Here is an 18,500-nt window from a genome sequence, read left to right as displayed (position 1 = left end):
GGTAGCATTTCAGAGAAAGCCACCTTGGAGGTCCTGGCTTTCAGCATTCTACCTAGCAACCTAAATTTTGCTTCCAGGACCTCACGGCTGCATTTCCCCATGTCGTTGGTGCCAACGTGCACCACGACCACTGACTCCTCCCCAGCACTGTCTACGAAACTATCTAAACAACGGGCGATATCCGCAACCTTCGCACCAGGCAGGCAAAACACCTTGCGGTCTACACGCCCATCACACACCCCACTGTCTATGTTCCTAATGATCGAATCACCCACTACAAGGATCCCTCCACCCCCTGGAGATATATCCTCGGCACGAGAGGATAGCTGCTCATCCCCAAGGAATGGGTCCCTTCTAAGGGATCGTTTCCCTCTTCCTCAGCTGGATGCTCTCCTTCCCCGAGACCATCGTTGTCCATGATAGCAGAAGAGCTATCATCGTTGGAGTGGGACACAGCTATAACGTCCCTGAAGGCCTCCTCCACACACCTCTCTGCCTCTCTCAGCTTTTCCAGGTCCGCCACCTTGGCCTCAAGGAAATGAAGTTGTTCCTGGAGAGCCAGGAGCTCATTGCACCGAGAGCATACCCACGACTTCTGTCCAACAGGCAGATAGTCGTACATGCTGCAGGCGGTGCAAAACACTGGAAAGCCCCCACACCCCTGCTGGCTTCTTACCTGCATAGTTTTGTTTAAGGTTTATTACGTCAATGGATTGGAGACTGCGGTTTAGTTGAGGTCAGGGAACAGACGGGCAGAGTGGGGGGCCCTGGCCTCCTCGCCCTGCTGCCGAACTTGCTCTGCTGCTTAACTCGCCTTGACACTTTGTCAGCTGGGGCCTTGACGCTTCGTCAGCTGGGGCTCCCTCTAGCTCTAGCTGTCAGAATGGCAACTGCAAAATTTCTTCCGTGCCTTGGATCTCTGCTAAGAGTTTCTCATTAGGACTCCAGATCTTAGAGCTACCCCTCCATCAGATGCCCTACTGTCACCAGCCAGTCCTCGGATATAAATGGGCTGCTGACAGGAAACAGATGGCTATCCTATGCCTCAGACAGTGAATCTGTAAGGAAAACCTTAATCTACATTGTCTAACATGTGGCATAAGTGAAAGGGCATAGAGCAAGGTGGTAGGTAGATGAGATATGTCAGTGCTTAAGTTAGAAATACAGCTGGTATAGCACAGTGGGGAGGAGAGCCTGGCTGAGAGTCCAGAGTCTGTGAGTTCAAATCCTCGCTCGTGTCAAGGGCCAGCTAAAGATCACCCCCACAGTGAGTGGCTCAGGGGTTACGTGCCCTGCCACCTGGGCAGTCGTGGGTAAGCTGCATAGTCCCAAGGAACCCAGTTGCCCCCCAGCTGGCAGTTGCAGACAAGGAAAGGGCTGGCTCATGCAGTTGTGGCAAGCTAAGCAGGAGCTAGCCAGCTGGGGAAGACTAGCTTCAGAGGGAGGCAAGGGTAAACCCCCTCTGAATACTGCTTACCATGAAATCCCTGTTCATGGGGTCACCATAAGTTGGGATCGACTGGAAGGCAGTCCATTTCCATTTCAAGTCAGCGATGGGAAACCTTTTGTTTTAGCCCAAGGGCTGTATTTCCTGGTGAGGAGCTTTGTGCGGGCCACATTCCAGTGGTGGGCGGACCAGAGACAAAAGCAAGCAGAACAATGGATGTGACCTTGTACAATAGGCTACATTTTAGCTATGCAAAAGTCAGAGGCTTCTACACGCACACACTGCAGTTCTGGCCAGCGTGAGGCATTATCACAGCTGGAAGACCCCTTTCAGCCAGGCAACAGCACTCAAGGAGGACTCAGAGCAGGGCTGGTGAGGGGTGTGGCCTGAGTGGGGTGGGGCCTAGGGAGAGACCCGGGGGCTGGATAGAGAGGCCACAAGGGCCCTGTTTGGCATCTGGGCCCGAGGTTTCCCATCCCTAGCTTAAGCAATAGGCACACAGTATCGTCTGTGGTGACTTTTTAAATTATTATTTAAAAATTGAATTAGCTATAAGAGCCAGAATGGCCATGACAGTGAATGAAATAAACAAAAAAATAAAGAGAAAAATTAGGAAGGAAGGAGGCTCTCTAACATCGTACATGTGTTGTTTGTAGCCTGCCTCTCCTCAAGCTTGAGGCAGCCCAAAAAGAACGAAAAGCTGTAACCAACATTTCAGATTACAAGAGAACAAATCAATAAAACAACAGCAGCAGAGTATATTAATGTCGGGTACATTCAGACATAATGATAAATTATGGCTTAATGTTACATACACAAGCTTATGTGCCCCCACTTTCCCTCTCATCTACTCGGAAAGCAACAAGGAGGAGACTGGAAACTTTCACAACTATTTTCAATGAATCACAATTTAGCATTATGTGTGAACTCTAACCCTGTAGTTAACCTCAGTTATGGTTAACTGAACAAAGCCAATGTCATAAAGAATAGTTTGAAGTTGGCTTGTTTCGGTAAAGCATTATTAAGACTAACCACAGTTTGTCCTGCTATAGATGTAAGACTACACTGTGGTTAATTTAAAAAAGGTAGAGTTTACAATATCTTCCTTGCAACTATGCCAAAAGAGGAAAGAGAGGAGCAGATAAGCTTGAGTCTTCTTCATATAGTGATAAACCATAGTTTATTGGTATGTGTAGTGGAAAATTCAGACATGCAGAGTTTTTTTATATTAGTCACAGCCATGCTCCTTTCCCCCACTTTGTTTTGCTGCTGAGTTGGAAATGAGGTCCTTGTTAATGCCTTCTCCCATATCACCAGATGTCCCTAGGAGCCAATAAGCATGAAAGGGGATACTGTTAGCTACTTCTCAGTAGCTGACTCCTCTCCTTTTACTCTGACTGGCTCACAGGATGCTGGAGACATAGGGGATGATGAGAGTTCTAGTCCAACAACATCTGGAGGGCACCGCATTGGCTACCTTTGCACTAAATCATAGCTCCTTACACACATTCAACTCCATGTGCAGAATATATGCATAGAGGAGGAACTAGGACTGCACCTACCCCTGACATTGAACTTCCCATTGCCCCTCCCTTCGCTGTCCACATATTCAGCAGGACATCTACATTTGCTTATTTCAGGCATGACACGGAATGCACAGATGTTGGCAGGTAGAGGGCAACAGGGTTTGCAATGATGGGGGTGGGGCCAGCAGGCATAGCCCCCCTCCTCCTCCAGGCATTTAGTCTAGGCATGGAAGAAAATGTGTGCTATTATGAGCTTGTACCTCTGTCAGATCTAGCAAGGCAGTTTTTAGAATTACATGTTGAATGTTATTATTTAACCCTGCTTTTTGATACCTTCTGCGAACACTGGGAACTATGACTCACTCTTGCACTTCCATGAACACATCATATGTGAATGAGTGGAACATCCAACTTGGACCCAAAGAAAGCTGGAAAACTCTGGAGGTTTTCAGATCTGCATTACTCAGCCCTGATTTAGGAGACCTTAAAAGCAGTGCCATGTGGTCAGAAGCTTCTGGCTGACTGCAGCAGCTATTGGATCTGATAGGGTGCTCCAGACAGCCCCATTTCAGCCCTCTCTATGCCCTGCCACTTTCCTGCTCCGGCTTCAGCACTGCAGGACAAGAAAGTCTTCCAAAAAGGAATGGGAAGATGGTTCCTCTTGAGTGCTGCAAGAAAAATCCCTGTGCTGCCAACCCGTGAATGAGAGGCTATGCAGCGTCACAATAGTGAGAAGGATAGAAACAGACTCTCCAGCTAACGGTGGCACCTGTCAGAACCAATAACTGCTACAGCTATCCTGGAGGCTTCTGATCATGTACAGTGGGAATAAAGAACCAGTGGCCCTCCAGACGTTGTTGGACTACAGTTCCCATCAGGCCCGGCAGCATGGCCAATGGTCAAAGATGATGGGAACTATAGTCCATCAACACTGGGGGGCTCACATCTTCCTCACCCTTACGAACAAGCTCTTTTCAGATTTCCTGTGTGATCAGAGCCCAATTCACAGAAGGTTTGAGTTTCTCGTTTGCAAGATCTTTTTGTGCATACATGAAGCATGAGGGAGGCATATCACATCTGCAGCAATAACACAGAACGCAGCCCTGACAAGGTGAAGGACACAAGTTGGTGAAGTGAGGGCTAATGCTTTTGTAGGGGAAAGTGGGCTGCATTTAGAAGGAAATCTGATGGCAGGTTTAGACAAATTGACAAATCGATCAATTCTGCCCTGCACCGCACCTTCAGAAGCTCTTAACAGCTTGCTGCATCACTGCTAAGTACCACCAAATGTTGTTCCTTGTGCAGAAGCCAGAAGCAGTTCTGCACTTGGGAGTCTGAGAGATTCTCCTTCTGTGCTATTTGAGGCACATTAATGTGTTATTTTTCAAATGGGGTGTTGTTGTTTTTACATGAGCTCTAAAACCACAAAAATGCTATAATGTCCCCTAAGCTGTTACATTTTTAGGCTAATGTGCTTTTAGGGGAGGCTGACATGCTCTGAATTCTTCCAGGAGATTTCAGCTGTGAGGGTTCTGAACACTGTATATATTATATCCCTGATTAAAAATCCAACAAAGCAGATCTCATTAAAAGAAATCAACTTGGGAGTGTCCGTGCTCATATAGCATACACATTTCTACATGAGACAAAATAAATATTTCAACACTTCCATGCATTATTTTCTTGGCTCCCTTTCTTTTTCAGAATGGGCCCTTTCTTTACAGCAAGGCCAGTGCCTCTCAGATTTCTCCTTATATCCGAGGATGAGTACTCTTTTTTTTTTAAAAAAAGGTTCCTGTCTCTTTGTCACACTCTGATGTGACCAAGAAATGGTACCACTATATAGATGGGAAAGGGCTTTGTGTGTCTCAATGATTTCTATGAGACAATGTATGAGGGCTGCAGTCAGCAAAATTTGGGGAAGAGCAACACCTGCTTCTTCCCCCTCTCCTCCCCAGCCTCAAAATGGGTTTCAACAGGGGTGGGGAGCGTATTTAGCTCCTTTTAAGGTCTGTTAGTATACTATCAATGTGCCATTATATATAGTATGCTTCCATCTGACTGCTGTTCACTCCTACAAATGCATTTACCTATTGAAAAGTGGTCTTTTAAAAAACCATATATACATACATAAATAAGCAAGCTGCACTTGGAAACATTATCTTGACGACCTTCCTGAAAGAAGGATGATATAGCTCTGGCTCCAAGCAGTGACCTGACTGACTACTGGCACAGAGAATGAGGAGGCAGCTGAGTCAGGAGACCCTATAGAGGTACAAGGCCAGAGAATCCCAAATCAGAACCCACAGAGGCTGCAGCTTCTGAGCCTGATTTGCTCGGGGGGGGGGGAACTGCCCCTCACAGTCAAGAGAGAACCTCCAATGGCTGGAGAACTGGTGGAGAGACAATGCAGCACTACTGCAGGCCAGAAGACTGTCTCCACTCCCCAGCAAGGAGGCAGAGCCTGGGGGAAAAAAGTCAGGGATTAGTTGGGTTCCAGGGCTTAGCCCTCTTCAAACCTGGACTCACTCATTGAAAATCAACCTGTGAGCTGGGAGCAGAGTTGCACTGGCTAGTCATCAAGTGCCCCGCTGACCCCAACATCTGTGCATTGATTGAGGATGGCAGAAGTGGCACCTTACCCTACTCTGAACTTGTCCCTAGGACTGAGGCTTGGTGCCAGCAATTGACCAGGTTGGGCACTGCAGGGCTTAGAAGGGCTTCTCACCAGCCCACCCTGCCACCCATTCACTCACCATCAGGCCTGAGTGGAGGTGTGTGGATACCATTTGAGAGCCAAACTTAGCTCCCATTCATGGTGACTTTCGTGAAATGTGTCTTTAGGTTAGATGCACAGCAAAGAAAGAGTTCTCTAGAGGATGTTACACACCTTAGGGGGAGCTAGACTGATTTAGTTACTGGAGTGAGTTAGTCAGTGTTGTGTGTGCTGGGTGAGGCCAAGCACAGAACAAGCTCAGATGTTTTACTGTTTGAGAATTATTAAATAAAGAAGATCTGTTTTATCCCTGGTCTCATCCTGATCAAAATAACAGTGACCACCTAGCTGCCTGCTGCCTCCCTGAAAAATGTGGTCCAGAAAACACCTGTGCTACTGCCACAGTTGGCCACAACAGCTAGAAAGACCTTTTCAACTTAGAGACATTGTTGAAATGGAAATGGATTGTCTTCAAGTCAATTCCAACTTATGGTGACCCTATGAATAGGGTTTTCATGGTAAGCAGTATTCAGAGGGGGTTTACCATTGCCTTCCTCTGAGGCTGAGATGCAGTGACTGGCCCAAGGTCATCCAGCAAGCTTCATGACTGTGTGGGGATTCAAACCCTGGTCTCCCAGGTCGTAGTCCAACACCTTATCCACTACACTACCAAGCTTTTAAACATAGATTTAAAAGCTGGGGAAGGGAGTATTCCAGCAGGGGCATTGGTGGCTGGGGTCTGCATTAGCTAAATTGTACTGAGGGTCCCCTGAAGTCTGGCCCTAGTTTCGCATGGACTTCTACTCATAGTCAAGGCAGGACTGTAATGGTACCTAGTGACCAATGCAAAAGACTAAAGGTAATATTTATGAATCAAGCATAATGGGGAGAAAGGTTTGGTCTAACCTTTCTGATATACAAAATGTTTTTGTACAGATTTTAAAATATTCAGTAGAGGAGCACTCAAACTTGCAACATATACATTGACCCCATTGGCAGCCTGAATGGGTCCAGTCCAGGAACAGCCACACTGCCTGGTTCTGCTGGCCCTAAGACAGGATTTGTCTAAGTTCCTTTTACATATCTGGCTCCTTTCACTACTTAGATCTATTTGGCACCTAACTCAGTTGCTTGAGGGAATGTAATTAAACCCATAGAAAATATCTAAAAAGCCTTCATGTTAGCATATCACTGCAGGATTGGACTGACACAGAAGCAGATATCTCTAGTCCGAACTCCTCCAGAGGTGCTAGCGGGCATGTTTTGTATGACATGGGTGAAGGCACTGCAGAAATGAGTGACATCAAAGTCAAACCTGAACTGAAAAGCTGCAATTTGGGGATTTTTGAAAAGGTAACAAATGTTACATTCTCAGAGCAGGCTGATTTGCAGATCTCTGTATCATTCTGTATAATATTCCATAAGTTTCTCTCTCCTTGCCTTTCCATCATCTCCTCCAAAATGCCGCCTTCAGTAGCCTGTATCAGAAAGCTACCATAGGAGACTCAAGTAGAAGGGGACTTGGCAGCTCGTGCATGGTCTGCCTTTGACTGTTTATTTGTGAGAAATATCTGCCCTTGAAAAGTATTTCCCTACAGAAATCATAGAGAGAAAACCACAGCAAGCCTGTGTATGTATGGCTTGATTGCCTTTGTGACGTCACCTAATCTCCTTCCTCTTCTCTCGTCTATTGGCATGATTACAGCCTCCAACACTGACAAGCAGCTGTCACATGTGTCATCTTATTAATTTGAAAGGATGCCTGGCAATCAAGTGGCCCTCATCTCTCTGATTATGTTTTTCACATATGCTGTAGCTTTTGGGCAGTTCTGCAGCATAGGAGATCCTGCGTCACTCACATTCGAAAATTCCCCACATCTCAGAACACAAGGTTTGTCACAAAATAGGGGAGTAGTGCCCAGCTTGAAGAACACGGTCGATATTGTTCTTCTGTCCAGCACATACCATTGCATTTTCCTTGGGGGGAGGGGATCAGGTGAGATGGATCCAAGATAGGGAGATGGTGTGCATCATATCTGTGAATGCAAATGATGGCACTTGGGGACCTTTTGGTATCTAGATCTGTCACACACACACACACGCACACACTTTAATGTAGATCTGCCTGGAGTTGGTTTTAACTAGAGTCACAGTTGCCATCTTTTCATTGGCCATGCTCCTGTAGCTTTGATAACAGCCCAACTCACACAAGTTTAACAGTTGAATATTTTCCTACCACATTCCTCCACTGGGGGAAATATCATACTGGATCCTTCCATTTTGCACATCCAATTTCTGCCAGAGTCACAGAGGTAGGGCCAGAGGGGGTGGGGGAAAGTGGCAACCTTAGTTTCTTTTAAAAAAAAAATCCAAACATCGAGCATTGTATTTCCAGCTCTCCACCACTGTCTGCAATTATTGTGCTCAGAAGGGCAGTTCTGACAGAATATATTTTACTTTATTCATTTTTATTTTATTTTTTATACTCTTGCGTTTTGGCTTGTTTTCATCCAGTGGTTTTTGTTTTTGGAAAATCTAACATACTCTTTCACTTCTCTGTGACTGCAGTTGTGTCCCATAAATAATGGATTCCTATAAATAGTGGCTAGGAGGGAACAAAGCAACACTGTGTACAGGCAATGTCGCTTGTCTCTTCCTCCCCCCCACCTCACCCCATGCACAAAACACACACTTTATTCAGCTTGCAACCATTCTTTCCTGTTGGGTGCTTTTGTTTGTGTTTGTGCAAGTGGTTCCTTTTGTGCTTACTGCCCTTTCTTTGTGACCCCCTGTCACCAATTTCCCTGCTTTCCCTCTTGCATGTTCACAGTTCCAGAGGTGTTGGAGCTGAGCATTATTATGGCCCTGTGTTATTCCTTTCTTGATGTGCAAGCTGTGTCACCTGCTGTGGCTCCTATGTGCCTGCTGCTGTTTGATGACTGGCTACTGGAATAATCTCGATCTTATCCTCTAACCTCATTAGCAATTGGTGGGGTGGAGAGGGATGGAGTGATCCACTGAACTGGGCATAATGGTCTATTTGGTCATATATTCTTGTGTGCAGTGCAGCACTAGTACAAAGAGTGGCCCCAATCCTGGGATGGCAGATAAAATACTAAACAATTGGCCAGTCCTCATCCCTCTCCTTTTAGATCCCCTTCTCCACAACTGGTCTTCCATAGTTGCACAAGGCACAACACTTTGTATGGTTAGTGATAATTATAATTATAACGTACGAAATCTTGCTCACAGGACACTTAGAGAAGGATAGGCATCTGTATATCCAAGGCCTACTGTCTCTGTTTTATCATTCTTTTATAGACTTCAGGGGATGCTGATGACATTTCTGTGGCAGAGGTGAATATCACAGATTGCTCGTTTCTTTTCATAGTAGGAATATTTTGTGTAATATTATCAGGGATGGGATATACAAGGAAAGAAATGCAATGGTGCCATATATTAAATACCTTCCACGTGAGATGCCCAAATGAGATGTTAATAGATGCTTTTAAGGAGAGGTGGCACAGTGCACCTGGCCTCCCAGCAGTGGCATCACCGCTGCTTACCAGGAGGGGGAGAGGCGAGGTGGCGGGGAGGTTGGCACTGGTCAGGCACACTGGTGTAAGGGTTAGATTGGGTCTGTTGCTGCACCTGCACAGTTCTGACCTCCCCACTGCCTCATCCCTCCCAGTAAGCAACAACAATACCGCTGGGAGGCCAGGTGCACAGCCTCACCCCTCCCTGCTGTCTGCTCCTGATATTAATAGTTCACACCTTTGTTATAGTGTGACCCGGGAGACCAGGGTTCAAATCCCCACATAGCCATGAAGCTCACTGGGTGACCTTGGGCCAGCCACTGCCTCTCAGCCTCATGAAAACCCTATTCATAGGGTCGCCATAAGTCGGAATCGACTTGAAGGCAGTACATTTACATTTTGTTATAGTTAAAATATGTCACTGGTTTGTTCTGGACTGTAATACACTTTTGGTAGCAGTAATAGTGCATATTATTATATTTCACAGCTCAGTATTTGCTTCTTGGTGTATATTTTAAAAATGCTATGGAAGGAGTATAGTTCAGTCACCATTGCATAGTTCATGGCCAATAAAACAAAAGCAATCAAAAGAATCTGGTCCTTCTTTATTAAAAGTTCTTCCCTAGTGCAGGAGGCTGGAAGCATCTGTCCATGTCATTTTCCCAATCTTAAATGCAATTTCTCCTATTTCTACATCACTTGGTGATTTAAAAAAAAAACCCTCTCCTAATATACACATTTTATATGCAATTTTATCTAATATACACATTTTTGCAAGCAATTTCCCCCAATAAAATGCATTTTTGAACAGGGCTTTCACTAATATACACATTTTTGAACACACTTTCTCCTAGTGTATGCTTTCATAGAATCATAGAATAGCAGAGTTGGAAGGAGCCTATAAGGCCATCAAGTCCAACCCCCTGTGCAATACAGGAATCCAAATCAATGCGTTCCTGACAGATGGCTGTACAGCTGCCTCTTGAAGGCCTCCAGTGTCAGAGAGCCCACTACCTCTCTAGGTTATTGATTCTATTGTCGTTTTCCTGATGTTCAGTCGAAATCTGGCTTCCTGCAACTTGAGCCCATTATTCCGTGTCCTGCACTCTGGGACAATCGAGAAGAGATCCTGGCCCTCCTCTGTGTGGCAACCTTTCATGTACTTGAAGAGTGCTGTCATATCTCCTGTCAGTCTTCTCTTCTCCAGGCTAAACATGCCCAGTTCTTTCAGCCTCTCCTCATAGGGCTTGGTTTCCAGTCCCCTGATCATCCTTGGTGCCCTCCTCTGAACCTGTTCCAGTTTGTCTGCATCCTTCTCAAAGTGCGGAGACCAGAACTGGATGCAGTATTCAAGATGAGGCCTAACCAGTGCTGAATAGAGGGGAACTAATACTTCACACAATTTGGAAACTATACTTCTGTTAATGCCACCTAATATAGCATTTGCCTTTTTTGCAGCCACATCACACTGTTGGCTCATATTCAGCTTGTGATCAATGACAATTCCAAGATCCTTCTCACATGTCATATTGCCGAGCCAAATATCCCCCATCTTATAACTGTGCATTTGGTTTCTTTTTCCTAAGTGTGGAACTTTGCATTTATCCCTGTTGAATTTCAGTTGCTGAGTACTCTAATATCTTGATTTGGTAACAATTAAACATAATTATTAACAGCTAATACAAGTAGACTGTGATGTTCCTATATTAATGTATATATGGTAAGTGTTGGTTGTTTAGAAGATACATGGTAAGTGGAGTGAAAGAGGGGGAGTGAATGGGCAGTAGAATGCTAGATGATTGGCTGAGTGTTTAAAATGGCTGAGTGTATAAAAGGAAGAGTGAGAGTGGAATCTGGGGGGGAGAAGAGAACTGACTGGGTTGCTTGGTGGGGTTTAGAGAGTTGTTTGCCAGGAGAGAGTGGAGAAGGAGGGAGGTGGAGTTCGGATTAGTATTGAGTAAAATCATATGCTTATGTGCCTTAAGAAGAAATCTTGTTAATCTTGTTAGCTTTGTTATCTGTAATAAATACTTAATTTGGTTTACCAAAGGCCTGATCCTTGGCTGGGGTTTCACAGACCAGAAGGGAGGGTAAGGTAATGACCAAGGCTGAAGGGGAACTGTAACAAATGGTGGCAGCGGTGAAGAGAATAACAATACCAGTATTCAGAGTCTCTGGGAATACTAGTATTGGGACGTTACTGGTGGTTGCCTAGCAGGGGGATCTGTTGAGATCTGTGCTAGAGTCGGGAGAGAAACCATAAGAGAGAGCGGTCCGGACTGGTGGAGTCCCTGGTGGTGCCTAGTGACAGGCAGTAGCCACGCGCAGGTAGGAACCTGACAGGGAGAGCCAGGGAATGACGCCTCACATGTGGTGGCAGTAGCGGTGGGATACGAACAACAGAGAATCCAGATACGAATACTAGAGAATCCAGAACAGTGGTGTGGCAAACAGAAATAACAAAACAAGATTTTTTGTGAGAGTGACTGGCAAAGAGTGTGTGGCAAAGAGTGAGTGAACTCAAACACCATGGCTGAATATATAAAAATGAAAAGAGAGGAGCTGGTGGAGAAGTGCATAACATTCAATTTACCTCACGAGGGTAAAGGGGTAGATGAATTGAGGGTAGCACTTATAGATTTGCAACTGCCCAGCAAAAACAACCTGTCAGGGAAGAGATCCCAGAAGGATATTTCAGCAATCCCGCTTATATAGAGTACTTGAGAGAGAAGTTAAGATGGGAGGCTGAGGAAAAAGACAAGCAGAGGGAGTTGGAAGCTGAGAGATTGAGGATGGAAGCTGAGAAGTTGAAGATGGAAACTGAGAGAATGAGAATGGGGTTTGAGGAGAGGGAGAAGCAACGAGCAGTGGATGCCGAATTACAAGTAGAAAAGTTAAAATTTGAAAGAGAGAAGTTTCATTCTGATGAAACAAGAAAGGACAGAGATGGAGCAAAAATAAAAATTACTCCAAAGGACTTTGCTGTCTATGAGCCTGGTCAAGATCCTCAAATTTACCTCAGCACCTTTGAAAAAGCAGCTCAGTTGTGGGGGCTACCTGAAGATAAATACATGCAGCATTTATCAAACCTGATTAAAGGGGAATTGGCAGAGGTATACCAATATTTCCCCTCAGACAGGCCCGTCACCTATGCTGAATTCAAAGAAGCAGTGTTTAAAAGATTCAGATTGGGGCCTGATTATTTTAGAAAGCTTTTCAGAAACTGCCAGATACAGACAGGGAGGTATTTCGTGGAGCTGGGGGCAAAACTGATGGACATATTTGGGAAATGGCTGACAAGTGCAAAAGCTCAGTCTGTGGAGGAGGTGAAAAACCTCATGATATTGGATCAATTATACCATCAGTTACCACCAGAAATAAGGCTCCTGGTCAAAGACCGTTCCCCTACATCGGTGCAGGAGGCCGCAGAGATGGCTGATCACTTCGCCTCCAACAGAACTGGCTGGGTGGGGAAAACATCAAGAGATTTTAAACCCAGACCATATAACGCTGGCAGAAGGGATGTGGTACCACAGAGAGTGAGTCCTCCAGTAAAATCTGAAGGGCACAGGACACCCCAGAGTGGATCTGTGTACCCTAAAAGTGAGGAGAAATTATGCTACAAATGTGGTAGACCGGGGCACCTACGTTTTCAATGTGAGGTTGCCAACCCCATTAGTAATCCTGCTCAGACAAGGGCAGTGAAAACAGAGCCCAAGGCTTTAGAAACAGCGAAAAAGGTTCAGTTCTGCCAGATAAACTGGACAGAAGTAACAGACCTTGATTCAAGTCTGAGAGAGAAAGTGAGTGTACAAGGGGCAAATTATTGGGCATTGCTTGATACTGGTGCTGCTCAGACATTACTGAGGCCAGATTTAATAAAATCTGAGGTAATATTACCTCAGGAAACTGTGATTATCCAAGGAGTGAGGGGTCAACCAGAAAGTTTGCCTGTGGCCCTGGTGGATATGACTTGGAGAGGCCGAGAGGGCCGATATAAAGTAGGCATTAATGCCCAGCAACAAGAACCAGTAATACTGGGAAGGGATGTAATGGGCGCCCAAGGAAAGATCTATGTAGTGACCAGACAGCAAATTGGCAGAGAAAAAGAAGCCATATTAAGGGGGGCTGAAACAAACAGGGTGGAATCTGTTAACCAGCCTCAGGTCACCATAGCAACCACTAGCAGGCCTGCTAAAGGAGACAAACTGTATCAGCTGGTCTCTGGAGAAGAGGCAGAGCAATTCAGGGAAGAGCTGCATAAAGATATCAGTTTGAATCAAATAAAGGAACAAGCTCTGACCCAACAGATTCCTTTCACTGACAAACTGAGGAATCAAGTTGTGTGTGAGAATGGGATTTTATATAGACTGTGGATGCCTGCTGAGAGAAAGGATGAATGTGAACTAGTGAAACAAATGATGGAAGTGGTGAAAGAGAATCTCAGTCAAGCTCAGCAGAAGCAAAGTTACTGGTATGACAGAACAGCCAGGGAACGTGTGTATGATGTGGGAGATATGGTTATGGTGTTCATACCCAGGAAACATGACAAATTACAGGCTAACTGGGAAGGACCATATACCATCAGAGAAAGGCTTGACACAGTGATGTATGTAATTACCACAGACCAATTAAACAAAGCAAAGTGGTTCATGTAAATATGTTGAAGCCTTACCATACCAGGGATGCACAGGTATTGCAAGTTACCTTATTCCCTGAGGGAAGTGGGCCTGAACTTCCAGATTTGGTACAGGAAAGCAAAGACCAAGGAGGGGTAGATCAAGTGGAATGGTCAGAGGAGGTGAAGGAGGAAGTAAAAGAGGAGATTCTGAGAGTTTTGAAAACCTATAGGAATCTCTTTAGCAACAAACCTGGCCGAACCAGTATAGTTATACATTCCATTGATACTGGAGATCATGCCCCAATCAGATCTGTTCCGTACCGTGTGAATGGGAAAGTTTTGAATGAGATCAAAAAGGAGGTGGAAGATATGCTGGAATTAGGAGTGATCAGGGAATCCATCAGTCCCTGGGCCTCAAGTATTGTCCTGGTTCCGAAAAAAGATGGAACGACCAGGTTTTGCATTGATTATCGGCTAATCAATAAAATTACTGTCCCAGATGCGTATCCTATGCCTAGGGTAGACGCAATGTTAGAGTTATTGGGGGCAGCAACCATTATCTCTACACTAGATCTCTGTAAAGGATTTTGGCAAATGGAACTAGACGAGCAATCCAGAGCCAAAACTGCCTTCAGTACACCAGATGGGTTATATGAGTTTGTGACCTTACCCATGGGACTAAGGAACTCACCAAGTTCATTTCAGAGGCTAATCAATACTGTGTTGCGAGGCATGTCAGATTTTGCAGTGGCCTATATCGATGACGTGGCCATTTTTAGCAAGTCGGTGCCTGAGCATGTCCAACACCTGACAACAGTATTGGAGGCCTTAAGAAAAGCAGGCCTCACAATAAAAGCTAAGAAATGCCAGTTTGGACTAAAGGAAGTAATCTATTTAGGACATAAGGTGGGGAGTGGGAAAATCACCCCCTTATGGAGCAAGGTGGAGGCAATACAAGCGTGGCCGATCCCCTTAACCAAAAAACAAGTAAGGGCATTTCTGGGTGTGGCTGGATTTTATAGGAAGTTTGTGAGAAATTTTGGGGAAATAGCAACCCCCTTGCATGAATTAACAAAGAAGAAGTGTTCTGAGCGTGTGGTATGGATGGATGAATGTCAGAAGGCTTTTGATCTACTGAAGCAAGCCTTGTGCCAAGGACCCATATTAATAGCACCAGACTATGAGAAACCATTCATCGTGGCTACAGATGCGTCGGACCTGGCGCTGGGAGTCGTCTTGCTACAGGAGAGAGAAGGCACCAGACATCCAGTGGCGTACCTGAGTCGCAGGGCTGACGCCGAGGGAGAAAAACTATTCGTCGGTCCAGAAGGAGTGCCTAGCGGTCGTGTGGGGACTGAACAAGTTGCGCCCATACGTGTGGGGATGAAGATTCACAGTGACTACGGATCATCGGGCCTTGTTATGGTTGCAGACTATGAAAAACCATAACACTATGCTGCAGAGGTGGTCCTGGGCCCTACAGGACTATCAAGTGGACTTCCAGTTCATAAAAGGCAAGGACAATGTACTGGCCGATGGACTTTCCAGGCAAGTGGCTGGGACTGCAGTGACGTGACCAGACAGAAGAACAAAGAAAGACATTTTCCCCATAGAGACTTTTATTTGTTAACGCGACGTATAAATCCTGGAACAGGAATAATACTCTGCTGTTGTTTAAGGGGGGGGAAATGTGATGTTCCTATATTAATGTATATATGGTAAGTGTTGGTTGTTTAGAAGATACATGGTAAGTGGAGTGAAAGAGGGGGAGTGAATGGGCAGTAGAATGCGAGATGATTGGCTGAGTGTTTAAAATGGCTGAGTGTATAAAAGGAAGAGTGAGAGTGGAATCTGGGGGAGAGAAGAGAACTGAGTGGGTTGCTTGGTGGGGTTTAGAGAGTTGTTTGCCAGGAGAGAGTGGAGAAGGAGGGAGGTGGAGTTCGGATTAGTATTGAGTAAAACCATATGCTTATGTGCCTTAAGAAGAAATCTTGTTAATCTTGTTAGCTTTGTTATCTGTAATAAATACTTAATTTGGTTTACCAAAGGCCTGATCCTTGGCTGGGGTTTCACAGACCAGAAGGGAGGGTAAGGTAATGACCAAGGCTGAAGGAGAACTGTAACAAATGGTGGCAGCGGTGAAGAGAATAACAATACCAGTATTCAGAGTCTCTGGGAATACTAGTATTGGGACGTTACTGGTGGTTGCCTAGCAGGGGGATCTGTTGAGATCTGTGCTAGAGTCGGGAGAGAAACCATAAGAGAGAGCGGTCTGGACTGGTGGAGTCCCTGGTGGTGCCTAGTGACAGGCAGTAGCCACGCGCAGGTAGGAACCTGACAGGGAGAGCCAGGGAAGGACGCCTCACATAGACCACCTGCATTCTTCCCTTAGACTGCAAGCTTATACTCTACTGGACTTAATGGGATTTCTATGTAGACATGCATAGGATTGTACTGTAAATCAGGAGGTGGGGAACTGGATCTTGCCAAGGGCCAAGTTTAGCAGGTGGACAGGGCCACACACAGTGATGTCAGGTGACCCATTTTTGTCCGTGCAGTTTGAAATCAAAGCACACAGACAAAAAAGTGTGTTCCATGCTAGAGAAGTGCTGAGCATAGGGGTTTCTAAGCAAGCTGATAGGACTTGGGAAGCTTGTCCACATCACTTTCCAAGCGCTGTAAATCAGCCAATAGTTTGTGCTTGGTAAGCGCTTCACAGGGGACAGAATTGGTGGTGCCTGCAAAGTGGCTTTCATCCAATCCCTGCCTTTACCTGCCCCACACCTGATCATATATGGTGTCAAAAGTGGGACAGGGGGCAGGACTTGGCTGAAACAGTCTTGCAAGCTAAATGGGGAGGCTTGCCAGGCTTAATTAGGCCCGCAGGCTGGAGGTTCCCTATTCTTGCTGTAAATCCATAGTATGAATCTGAGGACTAGTCTCTACATGCAGGAGATTGAGGTGACAAGAGTCCTGAGGTATTAGAATAGACTGTACCACTTCGAAGTGCAAGGAGTGTGTGTGTGTGCGTGTGTGTCTGTGAGAATGATATTTTGTAATGCTCATCTATGAAAAAGGAAATCTTCCTTGCAAGTAGAAAGTAGTGTAGCAGGGCACAGGTTATTCTAGAACCTTTCTCCCAGGTACGCTTTCTTTCTTCCTGCAGGCAGAAGAATTCAGAAAATCGTATCTCCCATTTGCAGTGCATAGTGATACAGTCCATTCTACCACCCCTTAGGGGGCCCGGATACAAAAGGCAACATGGCTCCTGTACTTTTAATAGATGCATTTAAGAGGGGGATTTTGACAGGTGTTGCTCGTATTGTATTCACCTTGGGTTTTTTGGATGTGGGTTTAGACAAATTATCTCTCTTTACCAATTCCTCTCTTCGTATATATATTGTCCTGAGGCCTGTTGTGGCTTGGCAAGAGTGGATTCCTCCAAGTGCATTTGGCAAATATGTGTTGCTTTCTTTTTCCATGGGCTGTTGCCAAGCCAGACACACTGTGCGTTTACATTTTCTCTTTCATGCTTGCTTAAGATAGGTGACAACCTGAACACTTTTGGCTTGAGAGAAGACTCTTCTTACAGATCATCTGCAGCCCAGATACCCAGTATTATCGTGACCTTCAGCAATATCCAGCAAATGGAGCTGCCTTTGGAATCCATCTCTGATCCTTTGTACTTCAGGAGCAGGGGCAATAGCTGGGACGAGGACTCTAGCAGCTGGCTAGAATGGCTGTACCGGAATAGAGCCTTAGCTGCTACCTCAGAGAAAAATATGTGTCAGCTTAGTGTAGAAAACCTTCCAAAGCTTCACTGAATGAGGAAGAGGGGGCAGGAGAGGGAAAATCACCAGCTTTCCTGTAAGGATTAAAAACCAGTTCTGTAAAGCTACAAAGAAAAAAAGGAGAAAACACCTTATCCTTTCATGATAGTTTATTTGCTTTGCTGGTCGCTATTCCATACTCCAGCCTTCAGAACAAGAGAGTTACGGCGTTATTCTTTGGACTTGGATAGATGATCTGAGACTCCCCTCTGAGGCTGGGCCAGGAGCAGACAACTGGCATCCATGGGTCAAGTCCACCCTCCAGAGGCTTTCTGTCTGCCTCTGGTCCAGTGACATCTCTCCTACCCAGTTACCCCGTGTCCACCATTTATTGCTTTCTCCTGAATCTAAGCTATAGTGATGACCCTTGGGTAGCTTTAGCGTTCTACATACTCTGTTGGAGGTGCTATGCGTTGGAAAGACCAGTTGCTAGGAATCACAAGTGGGGAGGGTTTTCTTGCACTCAGGTCCTACTTGCAGGCTTCCCAAGGCATCTGGAGGTCCCCTATGAGAACAGAATGCTGGCAGGCTAGACAGGCCTTTGACACTTCTTGTGTTCTTATGACTCCCTCCCTGCAGTTTGGTCAGCAACACAAGGCCTGTGCAGATAGCATCATTACATAGTTTAGTCACAAGGTGGCACTGGGCTTGGGTGTAGCTTGGTGGGGTCAGGAGTTTCCTATTGCTATTCTGTTCTTGTTTAGAGACACAATCAAGTTCTCACCTAGCTTATTGACTAGTCAATTGGAACTAAGTCATTGTATTTGGGAACTGATAATGTAACTAGAATGCATTCTGCAATATTTTGATTTTAATTATCTTGA

The 18,500-nt window shown here is 45.5% G+C and overlaps 1 protein-coding gene across 1 annotated transcript in view; it reads left to right on the top strand.

Annotated features, from left to right (window-relative positions):
• The window catches only part of OPN4 (opsin 4), a 54,540-nt gene extending 36,870 nt beyond the window's left edge, over positions 1-17,670 (top strand). Inside the window, 4 exon segments of the mRNA XM_061634582.1 lie at positions 883-1,060; positions 6,887-7,042; positions 9,011-9,046; positions 17,389-17,670. Of these exon segments, the coding sequence (XP_061490566.1) occupies positions 883-1,060; positions 6,887-7,042; positions 9,011-9,046; positions 17,389-17,670 (652 nt within the window).
• Positions 17,671-18,500: the final 830 nt, after the last annotated feature.

This window comes from Rhineura floridana, chromosome 7 (assembly GCF_030035675.1).
Source record: "Rhineura floridana isolate rRhiFlo1 chromosome 7, rRhiFlo1.hap2, whole genome shotgun sequence".
Lineage (NCBI taxonomy): Eukaryota > Metazoa > Chordata > Lepidosauria > Squamata > Rhineuridae > Rhineura > Rhineura floridana.
Note: the sequence above shows the minus strand (reverse complement) of the source record. Positions and strands in the feature narration are given on the sequence as shown.